Here is a 23,366-nt window from a genome sequence, read left to right on the forward strand (position 1 = left end):
ATTCTTGTATTGACGTTCTGGGCGTCTGCAAGCGATCTCGGTATTCATGAGACCCGTCTGTCGAGTAGGTCCAACAAATAATGTTCTAAGTGGGATTACGTTGGACAACTCGTAAGAGCATCTGACGTGGTAAAACAGAGTCAGGTTATCGATCTTCCTTCTATGCTTTATACCAGAGATCGGGAAACTACGTCCCGCAAAGCGTTGAAATCCGGTCCGCGACCATCAAACAATATGTGCGAGCGTGGACAGGGGATATGAGCGAAAACCGAAAATGAAGCTCGAGTAGGTGCGTCTGTCGTCGAACGCGCTACTCATTTGAAGCAACACCAGCAAATTGGAATTTTATAAGTCTTTATCTAGGACACAGTACCCAAATATAGTTGCCCATGCCCAGAAAATACTGGCTACGTTTGGTACAAGCTATTTGTGCTAACAAACGTTTTCAATAATGAAACTAAGTAAAAATTGTCTTCGTAATAGGCTTTCAGATGACCTTCTTTTTCCATTGTTAACAATTCAGCATCTCAAATGGAACCGGCTTATGATGAAGTCATGCAGAAACAAAAACTGTTCCACATGTCACAAAGAGCAACCTTTTACTTCGCAGCTAACGCGAAGAAAAAAGTTTCCCCATCCCTGATCTATACTGTCCAAGTTTCTGGTGAATTTTGGACCGCCTATAACTCCAATTGTTCTCTTCTGTGATGATTGGAGCATCGTCGGAGTATGCTTGGGAACCGAGCTCCAAATGTGCGACCAATATTCCAAAGATGGACGAATATGATCGTACATTTGCAAACACTGGATTGTTTGGTTCGACGTAAGGTAATTTATTGTTTTTATGGTTAAACTGGAAAAGGGGGAATGTAGAATAGCTCCTAGCACTTTGTTAAAATGAGGAAATGAATATGTTGTTCTAATATATATTATTTATTAAGAAAATGCGGACTATTGTTAAATTTTGGGTCAGTCAGGTTTCGGTCACAATTAAGTCTCCTGTGTGTGCAGAGCCATATCACTAATAAGTTGGGAACTTCAGTCACTCTTGAGTTTAATTTTTTTCCGGTTACTTCGTGTGTATTGGTAGTTAACGTATCAATATCTGTATTTCACACTTCATCCTTTGGAGAAAACTATTTTTTTTAGATTTCCTTGAATAATTAGGGCTGCTACGCCAATTATAACTAATTATAACATGAGGACAACCTTATACACATTAATTCTATCGTGAATATAACCTGATTCCATATCTAAATTCACGAATTTTTTGTACTTAAAATGAATAATTTTAACGTGTAAAGGTATTTCAGGGGAAATAAATAAATAAAATTTGCCACATTTTAAATTAAATGCTACTTTAATTACATACTATAGGTTATATACTTAAATTTTACAAATTTTCAAAATCAATAATCATTTATTATTTGAAAGATATGGATAAAAATTCTACATTTCGATATTTTTTGAATGTTTTCTATAAATTACTTGTTCGAAAAACCAATAGAACGACCAAGAATCTTATAATTTTTTGCCATTGAAATACGGCGAATTTATTTCACCCCAGTACATATTTTACTGTTTAAAAATGATGAGAAGTCTTGGAAATGATAATTATTATCACAACTCTCAAAAGAGCAGTCCATAAACTACGACACCAACACTTTTTAAGTACGAGGGCTGTTCAGAAAGTAAGAAACGTTTTTATCTAATGCCGGCTATTTATGTTCGTTATCAACTGTCATATATCAATTAGTTATATTTAGCCACCTGCCTCATAATATTCACTTCATTAAAGACACCCAGCAAATTTACAATTTCAAAATATCTAAGTTACTGTATTACAAATCGTTTTAACACTGAACCCATCTATCGTAAAAGTACTCAAGCAGTGCACACAATATGATATGAATATTTAGTAATGTGTAAGCATGCAGCTCAAGCAAAGTATCTTTATCAAACACCTAGGAGTAACAACAGTTAAGGTAGAAAGTACTAGTGGTACACATTAGATCCAAAGGCATCTTGCACTTCTTCAATTCAAAGATTTCTTCATCGTCATCGAAAAGTGCGACTCTTCTGGATTTTATTCAAACTTTTTGAGAACAAAACACTATTCAATTCTAGATCTGTTCAGTTTTCTACAAAGTGCATTGGAAAAAACTAACCTCACACATTTCAGTGTCGATTTACCTCAACTTTCCCCATTTTAGTGGCAAAAAACTTTGAAAGCAGCTATGGAAGTACACGGGGAATTTAGTTACAAAATGTATGAGTGTTTTGCAAAACCCTGTAACCTATTGGAGTATAGTGAGCGGTCGAAAAAATAAAAATAACAAAGTTATTAATGGAAATAAATTCAAGAACAAATTTTCTTTAGAACATTTTACAACAACATTACATCAGAGTATTTTTATAGTCGAGCTTTTATTTTAAATGTTTTTAATTCAACAATCTATTAGAATTTTCCAGAAATCTGAGATTTACATTATTCTAAAATCATACACGCTAGTTGCATAGGTGAACCTCTCCGGTGAACCGTAACGTGTATGGCAACCTTAAGTACTCGTAAATTTTCTCTTATCCTTGCATCATTTTTATTAAAGTCATTGATATTCTAGATATTTAATTTCACAATAAAAATGTTTAACAAATATTATGCGTGATAAATAATTATCCTGATATGGCTTAGAAAAGTGCCACCTCTTTTTCACCGCCACCTCTTTTTCAGCATGGCGGCCGGAGGACAAAGAATTTAACAAACGTGGATTTAACTTAACTATAATTGACTCCTCTGCTTTTTTCGCCTTTCCCAAATTGAATATAAATAAATTAAAGGACTATTTCAATATATTTAATTTAGTTATAGAGATTAATCATTTTTTTAATTCTAAAAACAATTATTCAAGAAATAGCAGAAAGTTTAGCTGTTAATTGTTTTCAAAACTACGTATCTATTATGTTCTAACCTATTTGCATATATTGAATCGAAATCCCGACGATTTATAAATTTTATAGACGTCATTTAGACAAAATGGGATTATATAGATGTTCCCACAGATTTTAAACCTTAAATTTAACATATAAAAGAAATCTATAATTATATGTAACATGGTGGTAACGCGCAACTAGCCGTTGCACTTCGTGCAGGAACCGCCTCGTCGTTCAGAGCGCCATCTGTTGCCTGTTTTTGTTTACGCCTCTTTAATTCGACGTTTGCTTCTTGAATGGCTTCCCAAAGTTTAGCTTCGGACATAATTTGTCGCGAGAGGTCTTCGACTGCAGGCTCCGCGCTTAATTCTAGAAGACTGTTGATCGATTCGTCCATCTCTTCGCCTTGAGAGGTCAGAGCTGGTAAATTTGAACGTTTACGTCCGCAACCTGTAATACATCAATTTTTATTCAGACACTAGAAATCACAGAACATATCACACTTAGGATGTGTTCTGTGCTAGAAATATCATCGATAATTTTTAGAAATTGATTACAAATGAAGTTCCTGTATGATTGTAATTAAATAAAATTATAAAACTAGAAAATATTGACTACTTCATTCTAGATTTAAACTAACCTGTGAAAGCATTACAAAACGGTCGTTTGTTAGGTTCAATAAATACCCTTTCTCTTGTAAGGTAAGGATAATCTCCCTGAAATAAATAAAAAATTGTTTATTCAATAATTACGAACGCCGGATGTTTGATTCTACTTTTATAAATTACATTCAAAACGTAATAGCCTACATGCTTGTAAGAGAATTTGTTTTTGAAAAGAGATTTCACAGTTTTTATTTTAGTATTTTGTATTGGGAGATATAATTTAAATGCTAACCTAATTCTTTTATTAGGAGATTATTCCACTTATTGGAAAAACTGTCAAATTTTAAAAAACGCTCTTACTCATTTACTTTGATTCGTCATTTTCTGCCATTGTTTTCGTTTTTGTGATTTTCTCGATTTGTGTAAACAGATGTTTTTATTATTTTTAGTGATTAATAATTATTAATATCGTCGATCACTCCTGTCTTGTTCCCACTTATTACGATACAACCGAAGGTATTAGTAAATTATTTCGTATTTGAAGCTTGGTTTATGCAGTCAAAATTAAAAATTATCATTCAATTAACAAATTAAATTACTAGTTGAAAGACACTGCTTTGGTACTTGTAATTCAAGCAGAAAATTAACAATAAATTAAAATTAAAGAGTTGGCCTACTTTCAACTTCTTAGTTTAATTCCGTATTTTTGTGAGGTTATGAATACCAAATACGTTAGATCAGTCTCTATTGGTGGTATTGTTTTGTTTACAACTTGGTTTTTATTATGTAAATATTTTTCGCGTTATTACACCGATTTCTGCTGTGGTGTTTTATTTTTATAATTGACATAAAAAAAAAATAGTAAAAAGCAAAGTTTGAAAGTCAGCAATGTCATTTAAACGATGGAGCACTCGTAGACAGTGTCAGTGTCAAGAAATTTGAAACGATTTACCTAATGCGAACAAAGTCATCTTTAGAGAATAGTAGTAAGCAAATTTGCATAAAATAATCCTGTACCCATTTTCTATTCCAAGCCTTTCTTCTATAAATCTCCCTTTACCATTCAATACGGCAAAGAACATAGCAAAAAACTAAGTATTAATTGATATTGAATGGAATGTACTAACTTCCACTCGTTCAGATTTCCATCATCCGAAGATCTGAATGCTCTCAACACTCAGCTATCTTTTCTGCAAATTATTTTAACTTGAGACAGTCATTTAATATACCGAACATTTAGTTTTATTGATGCTTTAGAAGGGCTACATCAGTTTAGAGACTGTATATCTTAAGGGAAAGAAATTTTAGTCCGCTACGACCGACTAGATGTTTATTATTAACATCTATAAATCAGTATACTGTTTTTTATTGGACGTTAACGTCCTTGTATTAAGTAAATTAAAAATCGTATATTACGACAAGCACACAACTTCTAAAGAGCTAGAAGAATATGCTACCCTCTTTTGACTTCGTACATCACTACTACAACACGTAATAGTTTGGTGGTAAAGACCTTGAAATGAAAGAAATGTTTTTTCTCTTTTTGTCTCGATGGTGTCCTACGTTTTTGTAATAAATGGTATGGAGTGCAATAAATATGCCATGGCAGCAAGAAATGTACGTGAAATTGAAAGGAATGACACAGTTAGGGCTGGTTATAATATTAACCTGCAGATAAAGTTCCAGTTGCGCTTTTCTTCTACAGATAAGGAATGTTGGCAATAGTGATAAATGTTGAATACACTGTTTACACCACCACTACACCACCACCACACCAACACTCACAAGTACACTGTCTGAGGCGCGTTTCGATTACCAAGCTATCGTCTTCAGAGACTGAAGGTAAAAATATAATCTAATTACTCAACTTACCTGTTTTATACTAAATATTTCCACCAATAAACTTCCTTCCGCGAGGATAAAATACCAAATTTGGAAAAGAAATATGAAATTAGTTGTGGTGATTGTGGCGGAAAGTATATTGGGCAGACTAAGAGATGCGTTATTGTTCGGTTTAAAGAGCACATAGCTCATTTGAAATATGGATAATTTTGAGAAATGGGATGAGCATGCTTTGCATACTAGATTCAATCAACTTTTTTATTTTCTATCATATTTTTCTGCTTGTTAGCAAGTCTGGACAGTAAATTTTTCTCTTCGAGAGTAAAATTGCTACTTCGCTTCTTAGTGTTAGTATTTTTTCCATTTTTTTAAGATAAATTTCGATCACAAGAAACCAGTAAAAATTGTCAAAGGTTAAACAAACCGGAAACCAATTCTCAAATTGCTGTTCTATTGGCTATATAAACCGAATTATAATGAGCGATCCTTACAACGTTGATTTAATCGTTTTAGTGCCAATTTTACAACATAGGGTAAAACTGGAGATTGAACTAAAGTTTAAACTACAGTTTGAACTCTAGTTTAAACCAAGAAACAGGTTACAGTTAAACAGATATTTTTTTCTGCTAGTTGTCACAAATATAACAATTTTCCGATATTTGTTTTAAAGTTGAATTGTTTAAGAAAGTTTTATAAACAAAAATGAGCAAACAATAAAAAAATCGTGCAATTTCTATGAAGTAGTGCTTTTGGTTAACAATATTAAGAAATACAATAACGAATAGAAAAAAAATTAACTGGGAAACAACAGGAAAAAATTGGAACTAGTTGGCAAGGGAATTCAATGATGAAAATAACATATCAGGTCATGTTTTCGATAGAACCACATCGAGTTTAAGAAATGTGGGACAATTCGCTTTAGAACGGATAACTTTTCGTTTTTTCGGCACGTCGACAATTTTGATAATTTCATCATTGTTGTCATCATCATCAAATATAAAGTGGAAATCTTCAATCACTTTACCAACGGTAAAGTTTAAACCGAAGATCGTCAGTAAACGCCATCTATCAAACGCGAAAAAAACGGTATTTGTAGTTTAAACCGATGTTTAAACTTCACTTATAAAGTGAGTGGAAATTTGAAGTTTGAATATCGTCAAGACTTTATTGGGGAAGAGGGAAAGTCACAGTTAATGAATAGTGTCTCTATCTGTCAGGAGAGTCCCGGTGGATTCAAAATAAACCCACAGCACCATGCAAAATAGCGATAAACGTAAAATAAAACTATGTACGTATGTTTCTTTCGTATAAAGGTCTAGTACAGGATTAGTACCGGATTAGAACACTATAGTAGACTAGTAGTCATGCTTCAGAATTCACGAATAGTTACTTGCAGCTCTTGAGTCAGTAAACTTATCATCTTGACGGTATCTCAAAATATGACTGGTTTCAGTTTTAGAAATGAATTGATTTAGGTGGTAATTACTTGGAATATAAATAAAATCATAGTATTAAAAAAATCTATGTATCTCCAAATATCTAGCGTCACCCTCGTATCAAAATTAGAGAAAAACTTACCTTTCTGGGAAGAAAAATGGATTCCGTTTCTGAGAATAAAATACCAGCCAATAGATGACAAAATACAATAAGATATCTTGGAGAAAATATTGTCATAATTTCTGAAAAAAAAACAAAATGTAGATTTTTAATTTGAAAGAGGAAAATCGTGAAGAACAAATAGAAAAATGTTTTGATATTTCCTTACGTTATGAAACACAAATTACATATAGTAATCAATCGACTAGCTCATCTTCAACATAGTTTTGGCTAAAACTAGTTCATCATTTTCCTAAACCCGGATAAGTTCATTTCTTTGTGTGTACTTTTCAAAATAGTTGAATAAAGTTAGAGAATTATAAAATTGGATTCATGTAATTTTGAAATTATTAAAAAAGTGATAATAAACATCTTTTCCTATACAAATGATGCGTTGAAGTTTCAAACGAAATGATCATTTTTTTTCATTAAATTTTATTGATTAAGCTGCTGGTACATCACTCCGCGAAAAACCACTTAATCTTCTTTCCAGGTCAGGGTGTATGCTCGCACAAATATTTAAATAAAGATAATTAGAAAGTTCAATGGTTTCCACTTCAAAATTCATATGCATATACTTTTCTTGACTTTCCGGCAATAAATTTATTGAGGCAACTTCAGCAGCTTTCTGGTGGGGTTAAATAAATGTCACTTTCATTTTCCATATCCATTTTATGTTGATTTACGTTATTATACATAAAATATTAAAACACTGAAAAACTAAACTTCAAAGGTACAAAGGTACTTCAATTCATAAATAGTTTCAAAAGCCATCATGCGTCAAAAAATACCACATTCAAAGTCGCTGATAGGCAATGTTAATGCTCCGTGCCTTCAAACTGCAAGTCACGGGTTCGAATCTGATCTTGGAAAATTCACTTTTACAATTTCTTTTATATCTGTACAGAACTAAATTGAAAATATTTAGTAGTATTTTATATGACTGCCGTGATTAATAAGTATTATTAAGGTCGAGCAAGCATAATACTAATTTTTCAACAGTCGTAGAAAAATATGTTTAAGTTGTTCAGGATATTTTTGAAAATATTGCGGAGTAGCGAAGTATAATAAAGACATCAGGAAAGAAATAAAGTAGGTAAGTAAAATCTGGAATTAGCTATTCAACACGTGGGACTAATTATTATAATGTAAGTGAGAATTCTGCCAAATAAAAATTTAGGAAAACGAGTTCTAAATGGAAATTAGCGAGGATATTCATACTTCATTTCTTCGGATCGTAAATTATCAAGAATGACCCAAGAATTAGGTCAAGAATGACTTAATTCCACTACCACGTTTTAAATTGTATGATATCTGTTAACGTTTTAATACTTTTTGTAATATCTTAGTTACCTTCACATTGCCTACAATCAACAAACAAAGTATTTTGATTCGGCGGTTCTTTCACAAAATTTTCCCCCGTTTTCTCTCAAAATAAAATTCTAGATCCGCCACTGCGTATGACGTAGAATTTGATAATAAAAAACATTGCAATAAAACCAAATTTTATTTCTTTAGAGAATAGTAAATATTGTGTTGTATCCTTTCATAATCCTTTCCGTCACGATTCCAATTCCTGTCCATATTTTTCAATCTTTAGTGCACTTTAAAAACTTTATAAAGTGTTGCAGGAAGACCACAAAAAGCCGGAATTTTAATCGCCTTTTTGTAATAATATTTTTTAGAAATTCAAATTAGTGCTTTTTATAAATAATGCGTTAAATGAATTCGTCCCTGTTCACGGTATGACCACCCAGTGACACACGACAACGAAACCCTCTCTATACCCGCCGGTTCTGGAATGCGAAGCTGCCTATGTCGAAGGAAGGGGAGCCACTTAGTTCGCTATCTACAGTGACATTGCCCCGCGCCCCCCTACAACGATCTAATCGTTTTATAGGCTTTGATTGTGTTTGGGTTTACTCTTGTTTAAATTCGAGGAGGGGTGGATTCTATAATATGTAATACTTGAAAATCGTTCAACTAAAAGTATTGTCCTTGTAGAAATTAAATTCTTTGATAGCTACCATCAGGTCGGAATAAAATTTGGTTAAAATGACGAAATTCTACATTTATTAGTCACATTAGTTACTACAATTAAGTAAACTATGAGAATATTTCAATTGTATATTTCCTATCTTAACCTAACCTAAGTTAGCCTAACTTTTATCGTTAATAAGACGGTCATTCAGTACAATTTTCGTTTATATCGTTTGTAGTCGCAGTTTTTGGCCGTCCCGAACACTCGACCTCAGTAAAGCTGATATGACCACGTTTGAGTTGTCTAAAACTTTACGGTTGTAAATAATAGTACCAAGTCTCCTCCAAGAGTTTGATGATTATAGTATGAGCCATTCAAGAGTGTTTTAGTCGGCATAAAATGTTCAAAGATATTCACGAAGACCGCCGGTTAACGGTTCAAATTATACAAGACGCACTAAATTTCATAAGCAAAACACTCGAGTAGATTTTACTATAAGAAAGCTCTGTGTAGAAATGGTTCCGAGAAAAAACAACAATGATAGAAGCTTTCAAAATATGCATAATAATATTTTTAAGGGATACTAAACTGCATAAAATAATTATCAATTCAAAAGTGAATATATTGATATTGAATTATATTGATAAAAATGAAAGTTTTTTGTTAGAAATTGGATGGTATGAATTTTTTAGAGATCCATAACTTAAATAAAGATTCTACAGCTTATATTTCACCTAAAATCTTCACAATTTATAAGGTTCAAAAGTTACTTATGAAGTTATTTTGTAACTTTTATAGAACCCGCCGATTTGAAGAACCGAAGAGAAAGTTCAGATTTATTTGCTACTAACCAAAAAAAATGTGTTACAAGCTGACAGTTCTTCAATCTTATGTTCAGAATTAAATGTTAGGTTAGATATTAAGCTATATAATTTGAAATATCACTGTAAACGGAAGATTAGCTAGCCTCTAAAGGCCTCTTGACATGATGCAATACAACGTGCAATGCAATGCAAGACGCAATATTTCTTGATAAAAAGTATGCAAGGTCTTGACATTATCGGTTTTAAGCCATTTGTATTGCGTGCAAGTTGCAATCGGGTTACTATTGTCTCAACAAATCAACTGAATTTCGTAGCTTTGTTATTTTCATTGTTAAACTAAGTACAACATATTAGATAAAATTTGAGGTTAGAAATTTGTTTACTTTTACTGTGACTTGCATGCAATTTCTTGCACGTTGTATTGCATTATGTCAAGCAGCGTTAATAAAAATCTTCGGGGAAAGAGGATGTTGGATAATTATCGGTTTTACGCCATTTTTATTGCGTGCAAGTTGCAATCTGGTTACTATTGGCTCAACAAAACAACTGAATTTCGTAAAACTTAGCTTTGTTATTTTCATTGTTAAACTAGGTACAACATATTAGATAAAATTTGAGGTTAGAAATTTGTTTACTTTTACTGTGACTTGCATGCAATTTCTTGCACGTTGTATTGCATTATGTCAAGCAGCGTTAATAAAAATCTTCGGGGAAAGAGGATTTTGGATAATTATCGGTTTTAAGCCTTTTTTATTGCGTGCAAGTTGCAATCTGGTTACTATTGGCTCAACAAAACAACTGAATTTCGTAAAACTTAGCTTTGTTATTTTCATTGTTAAACTAGGTACAACATATTAGATAAAATTTGAGGTTAGAAATTTGTTTACTTTTATTGTGACTTGCATGCAATTTCTTGCACGTTGTATTGCATTATGTCAAGCAGCGTTAATAAAAATCTTTGGGGAAAGAGGATGTTGTTGGATAATTATCGGTTTTAAGCCATTTTCATGGCGTGTCAGTTGCAATCTGGTTACTATTGGCTCAACAAAACAACTGAATTTCGTAAAACTAAGCTTTGTTATTTTCATTGTTAAACTAGGTACAACATATTAGATAAAATTTGAGGTTAGAAATTTGTTTACTTTTACTGTGACTTGCATGCAATTTCTTGTACGTTGTATTGCATTATGTCAAGCAGCGTTAATAAAAATCTTTGGGGAAAGAGGATGTTGTTGGATAATTATCGGTTTTAAGCCATTTTCATGGCGTGTCAGTTGCAATCTGGTTATTATTGGCTCAACAAAACAACTGAATTTCGTAAAACTTAGCTTTGTTATTTTCATTGTTAAACTAGGTACAACATATTAGATAAAATTTGAGGTTAGAAATTTGTTTACTTTTACTGTGACTTGCATGCAATTTCTTGCACGTTGTATTGCATTATGTCAAGCAGCGTTAATAAAAATCTTTGGGGAAAGAGGATGTTGTTGGATAATTATCGGTTTTAAGCCATTTTCATGGCGTGTCAGTTGCAATCTGGTTATTATTGGCTCAACAAAACAACTGAATTTCGTAAAACTTAGCTTTGTTATTTTCATTGTTAAACTAGGTACAACATATTAGATAAAATTTGAGGTTAGAAATTTGTTTACTTTTACTGTGACTTGCATGCAATTTCTTGCACGTTGTATTGCATTATGTCAAGCAGCGTTAATAAAAATCTTCGGGGAAAGAGGATGTTGGATAATTATCGGTTTTAAGCCATTTTTATTGCGTGCAAGTTGCAATCTGGTTACTATTGGCCCAACAAAACAACTGAATTTCGTAAAACTTAGCTTTGTTATTTTCATTGTTAAACTAGGTACAACATATTAGATAAAATTTGAGGTTAGAAATTTGTTTACTTTTACTGTGACTTGCATGCAATTTCTTGCACGTTGTATTGCATTATGTCAAGCAGCGTTAATAAAAATCTTTTGGGAAAGAGGAAAGAGATGTGGATAATAATTTGGTCATTTTAATGTTTGAAAATAAAAATGCTAATTTAAGATATTATTTGCTGGTTGATTTTTTGTTTAAACAATATTACTTACATTGAAAAATCGATAAATATATGGTAACCGTGGCATCTAAAGAAAAAAATGATTCAATTTGGAGAGAAAAGAAAAAAGATGAAACTACAAACCAGATGAATCATAAAAATGAAAATATGTTAATAAAAGATATGGAAGTGTATCAGAATATTTATATATAATTGTTGGAAGAAGAAGAGGAATATTAAACAATAAATTTAGCACAATTTAAAATGGAAAGCACCTGGAGATGATGACATGACTAAATTGACCGAAACCATGAAGAAAATGTCATATTTTGAACCAATGAGTGTAGGAGTAGGAGTTATAATATTTTGCGTTACATAATTTAAAATTTTGTTGAAAACTTAAGATAAGTAAACTTTAGCTAAAAATCTTTATCTCTTTATAGTGGTAAAGGACGCAATGATCATATAAAAAAAATTAAGTTACAAAAACTGTTTAATAAGTAACGAATACCTATAAAATTTTACAAATTGTTAGATAATTAGAAAGATATTTAGCGATAAAATTTTCGAATTTGCCTTATCCAAACTTTAGATACTTTCAAGGATAAAAAATCAGCTTACCAAATCAACTCTAAATTGCTTCTGTTCGAAACGTAACGAATAACTAAACAGTGTCGATGGTTTTAATTAGCTCTTTATATAGAAATCAGTGGGTAAGTATTGTTATCCCGTTTTTTTTTCATTCCCGAGCCTTGATCTGCGCAATAGAACCATTCAATAGTCCGGATGTTGAATATTTTAGATATGACAGCATAAATTTTGATTTTTTGGAAATATTTTATTTATGTTTGAAGTAATAACCACTTAAACTCTACATCAATTTCTTTTTATAACGGGTGCTTCCACAACTCAAAAGCTTGAAGCCAGTCACCTTTTAGAATCTTCTCAAAAAATTGTGGGATTGAAACGTTCCAAAAAATCTGAGCTCGAATCAAAATGTTTATGAAATGAAAAAATGAATTAATTGCCCAATAATATTTCAAGATCTGTTTCAATGTTATTGAATTGGCAAGAAGTCTTTGATCTGTTTGATATTACAGTCATCAGATTTTGTCAGTAAACCATGTTGTACCTGTGGATAAGTACCTAACCTCACCACTTCAGTTTTCTAACCAATGTTGAAGATTAATGTGCTTAATTTTTATGCCGTGACGGTTCGTGTAGATTAGTTTCAAAATAATGGTTCTAATGAATTAAAAAAGTAATTACGCGATGAAATTGTTGTTTAGCATTTGGTCAAGTAGCGAATGATATAAGAAAAAGCAAATGCTACACCTCAACATGAATCAAACTTTTTAAGCAAACGCTGCGATTCCTACTTCTCTTCAGCAATTCCTTATACTTCTTAAGAAAACGTTTTTGCTAATAGCAATTTCTAAAATTATTAGCAATTGCTTTAAGAACAAGCCAATAATTCCAGTTTTTATTCATTGTCTCTCAAGCATTTACTTTGATTTTATAAAAAAAAGTAATTGCTAGATTTTTATTAATTAGGATTAGTGCTGCGCGGAGCTCAATCAACTCACGAAAAAATTATGAACTTAGAAAAGGTGAGTCGACTTAAAAACAAATTAATAGTGAGCTTAAGCGCTTCTAGGCCACCAATATTTTTTAAGTGAGTAAAACGGATGGTTTTGAGAGCTATCTCAAAAACAGGAGCATCTTCCGCACAGATTGTGAGGTGATTTATTCTAGGTTGTGATGCAAGCTTAGTTAGGAATCACAAAGCTTGAAATATTGCAAGGTAATGCAAACACCGCGGTTTAAAAAACACCATTTGCATCGACAACTGAATATCGCTAAAAAATCAGGTCAAAAATGGTCATTTTAGCAGTAGAAAAAATTGGAAATTGATGGTCTTTATCACTGGCGTGATTTTAGGAAAAAATAGTCAAAAAGGTCGTATTGGGGTGTCGGCTGCTTTTAATGAAAAGGGGAAAACTCAAATTACGGAAAAATTACAGTTATGTATCAAAATATTCTAATGAGTTCCTATTACTGTTTATTACATTGACGGAATTTGTGTATGTATATGTTGCTGTGAATGTCCGAAATGCAGTATCTGTTAATGCCTGTCATTCACCGGTGACTGTTATCATAGTCCACGACGACTCGGTCAATTATGACCGAAATTATGATGCCTGCCTGATTGATATAGAGAAATAATGATGTGTGGAAACAGAAGTTCTGCATATACTAGCTAGAACTAGAAATACCGAGGAGAAACATGGTATCCGTTCCTTTTTGTCTTATAAGTACCATTAAAACTTGCATCGTAATGTGTTGAAGTTCTTTTGTTGTTTTAATTTTTTTATTACCTATGTTCATAACGAGATAATAAAATAAAATGCCAAATATCGAAATTAGTTCCTAATAAATAATTCATACCTTTATCTATATTACTTTCTTAACCCAAACTTGTTAACTCAATTTATCCCGTAGTCCTCGTGCACACAATTGGTTCGTACCTTTGCAAGAAGCATGCACCAGTTCGAAATTTCTCAAATGGGGTATTGTATAATAAATAAATAAAGGACTGTTAGTAGATTTGAACTTTGCCTCATTTAAGTTACTATTTAAGATGAAGAATGATCGGCCTAAAATGCCCTTAGTGTGACTTAGAAAATACTTAATCGGGAAAATGTTGTCAAGTACAGGCATGATTTGATGACTTGTGGTTAGTTTTTATGGCATTTCAGGGACGGTGGCATAATACACTTTCGATTCCGAGTACAACCAATAAAGTAGGAGTAGCTAATATAATAAATATAGAGAACGTTGGCTAGAAGTGTAGTTATTAAAATTTGTTGGCGTCATTCACTTAATTTTTATAGGCATTACGACATGCGAAAAACTATGTAGTAATTTCCTGTCGGAGAAGAAGGGGTCTTTCCGATAAAAATATCCCATCAATATACCAATCGACAGCTATCCCATACTCCCAAAAGGAAAAGAAAATAATTTCTCAATTTCTTATTTCAATACGGATTGGTTCAGCTTCATTTTCAAATGATTGTTCAAATCCTACTATGGTTATATCGCTTAAAGTCATTACTAAGTTTTCCTGGACTGGACCAAACCATCTGGACGTTACGGGGGTAGATAATGAAGTTTATCAGTCGTTTATCTAGTCGATTAGACTAGAAATACCAAAATTATTAAAAAAAATTATTATTTGGAATAAAAATCATTGTTTCCAAATGGTTTTTATTAAATTCATTGTCATGAAATTTTGTGTGCATATCTGAGAATCTGTCAACATCTAAATGTCTACCGGTTAATTTTTTTTTCTTTTTTAGACCAAATGTTTCGTTTTTATTTCTTTATGATACACCTTTCAAAAATATATATAATAACCCTAAATTTTTACCCACCTACGATCAATCCCTATTTTTATTTGTTAATTAAAAACTTTAATTTCTTAGAATGAAAAAAAAAATCTTATTAGTTTTGATTGCTCCCCTTCTCAACTATTTTCCCAACGCGATTTTTATTTTATGCACAAAAGGGCCGCTGGGCAATCGAATATAATAATTGTAGTACTATAAATTCTTATTCAAAGTTGTACTATGTAGAGTCAGCAAAGACGCAAAGGGATCAATTTGAGTCAAATCTAGAGTCATGCAAGATTAAGAGCTTGAAGATCAGGCGGACAATGCAGATGTGCGTGTGGACATAGGGCAATTATGTGAAACACAATCGAAAGAGGCAAAAGATGAAATCAACAAGACAATTAGAACGAAGAGAAACGCGCAGATTTATAGTCAACAACATAGTCATAGACTTATGTATTCTATGCATTAATTCAATTTGGAAGTGAAAATTCAAATCGATTCCTGCCACTTTCAAAGATTGACCTTGTGATTTATCGATTGTCATAGCAAAACAGACTCCAATAGGGAATTACATTCTTTAAAATTGAAAAGGGTAGTTTGAAGGTATAAAGAGTATGCGAGGTATAAATACTGATTCCCCTCTGGCATATCCGGTTATAATTATAGCCTCGATTACGTTTTTCTGAAGAAAGTTCACACGTAGTCTCGTACCGTTGCATAGTTTAGGAGGATTGAGATTTCGTAACAACCTTTAGAAAAAGTCTATGTGCTGGGAAACCTGGAGGATTGAGCGTGTTTAGGAACTCTGATGGGTATTGCACAGAATTATCAACTTGTAACACAGAATCTATAGATCGAAACTACATGCATTCTCCAATAAAAGAATTTAACCCCTTTTAAAGAAATCAAAAAGGGATAAATTAGTTTTTAGATATTCACACGGGACGCATTTCTAAAAAAGAGTTGCTTTGATATCTCAATTGCTAAATATATGGTTCCTTAATAAAAATTTTTGTTCCACTCTTTGAACCCTTTCCAAATCGAATTTTGAAAATCGCAGAAATTGGTTTTTAGGTATTTGTATGGAGAATGTTTTAGTGCAAAAACGAAGTCGATATCTCAATTATAGTAGTCTGTTTATTGGTTTATCCGGCTGATTTCCTTCAGTTTTTTCGACTTCACGGTATTTATGTCTAGAATTATCAATCAGTATTCAAATTCACTCAATTTATTCCCTCCTTAAGTTATATTCAAACATAACTCTTTTTCCATTCATTTGAGATGTTTCTATAGGTTTCTTCTTTAATATATCGAGTTCTAATTGAGTTAAGTTGTTCGTTTTGGTATAAGAAGACTCAGTAAAATGCTTAAAAGAGCTGAAATAATATTCAGATTTTTTGATTTGAGCACATATATAAATAGTTATTCACTATTCTCAAGCACGAAAAGGTTCTGTCTCTGGATTAATTTGTTCGTTGGTGTACACCGAGCAATACGAAGTGCCTAATCGAAGTATGGTAAAATGCTTTCGAAATTCCTTTCCCACAGGAACAAAGGCAGACTCTTTAATGATAATTATTTCCTGGAAACTAGCTGGTTTCGATCAAAGGGATGGTAAAAACTCAGTCAATTTTATAGAAAATGAGAATTTCTCGCTAAATATACAGGTTCTTGCTCAAATATTTATAAATGGATATAGCTTCATTGTTTTCCAAAATATTCTCCATTAAGATGAATACACATAGGCATGCGTTTGAACCAATTTATTATCGAAACGTTTTTTCCATTCCGATTTGGGTACCTCCAAAAGATTTGATCGCATCAACCGCTCCTTCAGGTATAGAAAAACATTGACCTTGCAATTTATTATTGATCTGCGGAAAAGAAGAAATCACTAAGTGCCATACAATGACTGCACGGTGGATGACCCATCAATTCGATGTTTTGACTGTACAAAAACGTTTTTGTTTGTGTTAGAGCTCGCATTGTCGTGGTGGAGAATGATTCGTCTTCTGCGATTTTTTCGAATACTTCTGCCAAACAAATGCTGTGTACAGCGACATGTCAAGTAATTCCGAAAAAACTATTGTTGGATTTGGCTAGTTTTGAAAGACCCATACAATCGATTACTGTTTAGTTGCGGATACATATGCATAGATCCATGATTCGTCGCCTGTCACGATATAATAAGTTTTTTTGAGCGATTGTCAAATTATGTGGCTTTGAACGTGAACAAATCTTTTTGATAACCAAATTGAACATATACGAGTGGAACCAATGCCTAAGTATGCCTCAATCTCAAGATATGTCACAGACGATTTGCAATATCAGTTTACGCACAGAATCGATGTTTTCTGGTAAAACAGCCCTTCACTACTGCAGCCATGCCGGTATCTTCAAGTTGAATCATATAATATGTTATACGACAGTCAAATTGACGAAAATCTGTTGTAAATAAATAATAAACAATTAAATTAGTTACACAGAAATATGTACCGGGTGTCCCAATAAGAATGGCTCTCGGCCATATCTGGGGAACCGTTTATAGTACAGCTTCAAGAAAAAAAATTTATAACAAAATTGACATCAAGAAAAACCTGGAAATTATTTACAGAGTTGTAGATCCACCGCCAGAGGGCGTAATTAAATACCAAAAATTATAAAAATAATTATTTACAAATTTTGCCTTATTAAGATGCATTTAAACTATGATTATCGTATTCTTCAAGAAATTCAGCGTATATTTGATTTTACAAGTTTCAGTCTATCTCTTCAAATAAAAGGTGGGGGGAAACGGGAACTTTATCATGAAAAAACGCCTGTAAGTTCAGTTCTACTTAATCTATCTATGCAAACTTAGTCTTTTTGAAGAGAGCTCCTTTCTACCAATGTAAGAGTTATAATTTCGAAACATCCTAATGAGTAACGTATACGCTAGAGGGCGCTATTTATCTATTTTTTTAAATCTAGCTCTCCTTGAAAATTGTTAAATAGAAACATGCAGTTTTAATGAAGGAATATAAAAGTAGACCAAATTAGCAACAGAATAGCGAAAACCGAATGTTGATATCTTTTTCGTATTATGAGATATCCTAAGAAATGTATAAATTTTAAGCATTTTCCTTTAAACATGAATTACTCCGGGTTGACTAAACGGATTTTAACATTTTTTGACTCCTCAAAATTGTATTTCCTTGTTCTATTAATAATAGTTCCAATTATTATGTCAATTTTAATTATGCTGTCACCGGGAAACTGCGTTATGGAATTTACACATTTCTTAGGATATCTCGTAGTACAAAAAAGATATCGACATGCGGTTTTCACTATTCTGTTGCTAATTTGGTCTACTTTTATATTCCTTCATTAAAACTGCATGTTTCTATTCAAAATTTTTCAAAAATAGCTATATATAAAAAATAAATAAATAGCGCCCTCTAGCGTATACGTTACTCATTAGGTTGTTTCGAAATTATAACTCTTACATTGGTAGAAAGGAGCTCTCTTCAAAAAAAATAAATTTGCATAGATAGGTAAAGTAGAACTGGACTTACAGGCGTTTTTTCATAATAAAGTTCCCGCTTCCCCCCATCTTTTATTTGAAGAGATAGACTAAAACATGTGGAATCAAATATACGGTGAATTTCTTGAAGAATACGATAATCATAGTTCAAATGCATCTTAATTAGGCAAAATTTGTAAATAATTCATTTTATAGTTTTTGGTATTTAATTACGCCCTCTAGCGGTGGACTTATAACTCTGTAAATAATTTCCAGGTTTTCCTTGACGTCACTTTTGTTATAAATTTTTTTTTCCCGAAGCTGTACTATAAACGGTTCCCGAGATATGGCCGAGAGCCATTCTTATTGGGACACCCGGTACATAGAGATAGCGTTTTTCTCAATTGTTATATGAAGCTAGCAGAACGTATAGTGGAGATTGAGTGAAACAAAAAAATTTTTATAAATTTGTGAAAGATTGTACAGTTTTTTGTTAGAGCCCAATGAATTTTTTATCTAAATAATACTGAATTTTTCTCCTTTACTCGGTTTAAAAAAAATTCAATAATTATTAAAAACAGATTTTTAATTCAAAGTAAACATCTAATTTGATTGGCCTATAAAATCGTTCTATAATATGAGTCACACTCTACATTTATGGGATTCAAATTTATAATAAAATGATTTCCAAAGATGTAAATTTTTAAAAGTATGCCGAGAATAATATGAAGTTTAAAATTATAATGTAATTTTTAATTAACAATTACTCTTTATCCAAATATGCAACTGGAGAAAATGATCATTTCGACAGCTGTTCGTAACATGGAATATCTATCTAGGTAGTAACCCAATTAATGCAGATTTGTTCCCTGCATATAGCCCATTAATTCTGTTTGTGTCCACTTTTGATCATTAGAAAGATTATAATCATTACACACATTGACATTGTTATCTCGTATTTAACATGTTAGTGGTACGTAACTGGATTATATTTAAAGTAACAGTCAAAATTATTTTGTACGTATTAAGAATAGAACAGATAAATTCTGTAACATGAAATAATTCGGTAATTATCTAGATTAGGCTACACACTTCCGATTTCGTTAAAATTTTAGTATGTTGTAAAGAAAATTACGCCGAACAAGAATATATATAAATATAGGGCGCAAAAATCATCCCTTCAGGTACTATTTTGCGTTTAAACATTCAAATTATTGTAACGATTTTTCAGTGATTGTAATATTTAAATTAATCGTTGAAACCTAACCTAACCTAACCTAACCTAACTGTTGTTTTCATGTACGTTTAGTACTGCTAATAAACCAAGAGATGGCGCTTATACGGGGGCTCGAACCAGCTTTCTAAAGTAGGTGGTTGATCTGGCGCTTCGCTGCTCCTAGAAGTAAGGCATGCGCGGGGATAATGACTTAGTTTAATTTTACACTTTATTTAAAAATATATAATACAGGTAAACATTTCTCCGAACAACTTCCTCAATTAAACAATTATCCTTTTAAAATCTCATTAATCTCCTAATAGCATGTAATTAACTTAATCCTCTCCGATATACCTGGTACACGTTTTAGGAAAAACCAATATATATCTATTTCCCTCCACTTTCTCATTGCCCCGTACACCAACTCAGGTGAGATGTTTTGAACGGAGGAAACATCAAAGCGATCAGTTTTCTGAAGAGCTGCTACGCTGTTCCTAGAGTTTCACCACGCGCGACTCAGTTCAGATGGCGGCCCCCGTCCCATTGTTTTTATTTAACGTATGAATTTTTCGTAGTTATTTGAACTTTGATTATTGTGCTACACCTTCGCCATATTCGATCCAAAATCTTAATATTAAAATCTGTATGTTTTAACGACAGTTACGATATAATTGGTCGATTTTTTAAAGTAGCCCATTGTCCACCGTATATAACTTTCGTTTGATGAAATTATTCTCGTTTATTTATAAAATTAACATCACAACAATCATTTTTTAAATTATATTTGGTAGCGCACTAATTAATCTGTTGGAATAAAATCTTTCCAAGCTGATTAAATCAACCTTTAAGTTAATTCCTATATAATTAACTAATTTAGGAAGGACGTAATGAAGGAAGACCATTTCTGTGCTACAGGGGGACAGGGGGCTGACGCATTATTCGGAATTAATTTCAGAGGGCGGATACTACCTACAAACTCCGGTTAGCGCATGTGCTTTAGTTGCAGAGATGATCGTTTTGGGGAGGAGATTGGCCTTGCGGCTTCCGGTGCGAGGTAGACACTCACAACACGAAAATATGCGGGTATTCAAGAGATAATACTATTATGTAACCACATAATCTGTCTTTTTTTGTACCGCGGTTGTCGAGATGCCACAACCTCTTTAATAATTACATTATACGAATGTTTCTGTAGGAACCAGTAGCCAAATCAACATTTACCATTAAGTTTTTCATTAAAAAGTAAAATTATAATCAAAATTAAACAACAAACGCAATAAGAAACAATGAACTTGCATAATTTAGTCTCACATATTCCGTTTACTGGTTATTCAAAGTCAACGGTTAATTTTTCATTGTTAAAGTCGTAGATGAAGTATAGTATTCAACTTGTGGCAACGATCATAAATAACTCGGATGAACTTGTATAAAAGTTTATAATTGAAAAAAAATATTATAAGGGTCTTCTTATTTATATAAATAGTATTTAATGACAAACGGGAGGGATGAATTTAAACTCGCGTTTTTTATGCAAGTATTTTATTTACATACTATTCACTACCACTTTCATGCTTAACTATTCACTAATATTCATATACACACTTAACATCTAATTTATTTAAATAGTTCTTCTATTTTGTTTCGTATTTACTCATAACTATGCCACTATGACTTATGGCTGCTAGAACTTCGCTTTATGTATTGATACATCTTTCTGGAACTTCCGTTTCTCGATATCTCTGGAATATCGTAAATTAATAAATAGGTTATTTAGAAATTGTCTCTATAAAGAAAGTTAAACAGATCTTAGGAAAAAACACGGAAATTCCCCGTTGCACACGCCAAAATTTACCTTTAATAACTTATTAGAACAGGTTCAGCTTCACGGTATATATCAATGGACGAGTTCGTAAGAATATAAACGGATTCAACCAAAGAAAAAACAACAGAATTTGCAAGTTTATGGCAAACGGGAGGGATGAATTTAAACTCGCGTTTTTTTATGCAAGTATTTTATTTACACACTATTCACTACCACTTTCATGCTTAACTATTCACTAATATTCATATACACACTTAACATCTAATTTATTTAAATAGTTCTTCTATTTTGTTTCGTATTTACTCATAACTATGCCACTATGACTTATGGCTGCTAGAACTTCGCTTTATGTATTGATACATCTTTCTGGAACTTCCGTTTCTCGATATCTCTGGAATATCGTAAATTAATAAATAGGTTATTTAGAAATTGTCTCTATAAAGAAAGTTAAACAGATCTTAGGAAAAAACACGGAAATACCCCGTTGCACACGCCAAAATTTACCTTTAATAACTTATTAGAACAGGTTCAGCTTCACGGTATATATCAATGGACGAGTTCGTAAGAATATAAACGGATTCAACCAAAGAAAAAACAACAGAATTTGCAAGTTTATGGCAAACGGGAGGGATGAATTTAAACTCGCGTTTTTTTATGCAAGTATTTTATTTACATACTATTCACTACCACTAGCATGCTTAACTATTCACTAATATTTATATACACACTTAACATCTAATTTATTTAAATAATACTTCTATTCTGTTTCGTATTTACTCATAACTATGCCACTATGACTTATGGCTGCTAGAACTTCGCTTTATGTATTGATACATCTTTCTGGAACTTCCGTTTCTCGATATCTCTGGAATATCGTAAATTAATAAATAGGTTATTTAGAAATTGTCTCTATAAAGAAAGTTAAACAGATCTTAGGAAAAAACACGGAAATTCCCCGTTGCACACGCCAAAATTTACCTTTAATAACTTATTAGAACAGGTTCAGCTTCACGGTATATATCAATGGACGAGTTCGTAAGAATATAAACGGATTCAACCAAAGAAAAAACAACAGAATTTGCAAGTTTATGGCAAACGGGAGGGATGAATTTAAACTCGCGTTTTTTTATGCAAGTATTTTATTTACATACTATTCACTACCACTAGCATGCTTAACTATTCACTAATATTTATATACACACTTAACATCTAATTTATTTAAATAATACTTCTATTCTGTTTCGTATTTACTCATAACTATGCCACTATGACTTATGGCTGCTAGAACTTCGCTTTATGTATTGATACATCTTTCTGGAACTTCCGTTTCTCGATATCTCTGGAATATCGTAAATTAATAAATAGGTTATTTAGAAATTGTCTCTATAAAGAAAGTTAAACAGATCTTAGGAAAAAACACGGAAATTCCCCGTTGCACACGCCAAAATTTACCTTTAATAACTTATTAGAACAGGTTCAGCTTCACGGTATATATCAATGGACGAGTTCGTAAGAATATAAACGGATTCAACCAAAGAAAAAACAACAGAATTTGCAAGTTTATGGCAAACGGGAGGGATGAATTTAAACTCGCGTTTTTTTATGCAAGTA

General features: G+C 32.2%; 1 protein-coding gene across 1 annotated transcript; it reads right to left on the minus strand.

Moving 5' to 3' along the window:
• Positions 1–1,341: 1,341 nt before the first annotated feature.
• Positions 1,342–12,493, minus strand: LOC130445975 (cardioactive peptide). The gene is made up of 4 exons (XM_056781918.1): positions 12,442–12,493; positions 6,957–7,057; positions 3,572–3,647; positions 1,342–3,381 (listed from the first exon to the last, which is right to left on the minus strand). Exons 2-4 carry the CDS (start codon positions 7,050–7,052, stop codon positions 3,101–3,103), a joined length of 453 nt encoding a protein of 150 aa, XP_056637896.1. The 5' UTR covers positions 7,053–7,057; positions 12,442–12,493; the 3' UTR covers positions 1,342–3,100.
• Positions 12,494–23,366: the final 10,873 nt, after the last annotated feature.

The sequence above is a fragment of the Diorhabda sublineata genome, chromosome 6, assembly GCF_026230105.1.
Source record: "Diorhabda sublineata isolate icDioSubl1.1 chromosome 6, icDioSubl1.1, whole genome shotgun sequence".
NCBI classification, from domain to species: Eukaryota; Metazoa; Arthropoda; class Insecta; order Coleoptera; family Chrysomelidae; genus Diorhabda; species Diorhabda sublineata.

Excerpts from the sequence above, each read along its gene's own strand:
- LOC130445975 (XM_056781918.1), bottom strand. The coding sequence starts at position 7,052 with ATGACAATATTTTCTCCAAGATATCTTATTGTATTTTGTCATCTATTG. Across the intron at positions 3,648-6,956 it reads CCATTTTTCTTCCCAGAAAG|GGAGATTATCCTTACCTTAC; the intron begins GTAAGTTTTTCT and ends TATTTATTTCAG. Across the intron at positions 3,382-3,571 it reads GTTTTGTAATGCTTTCACAG|GTTGCGGACGTAAACGTTCA; the intron begins GTTAGTTTAAAT and ends GATGTATTACAG.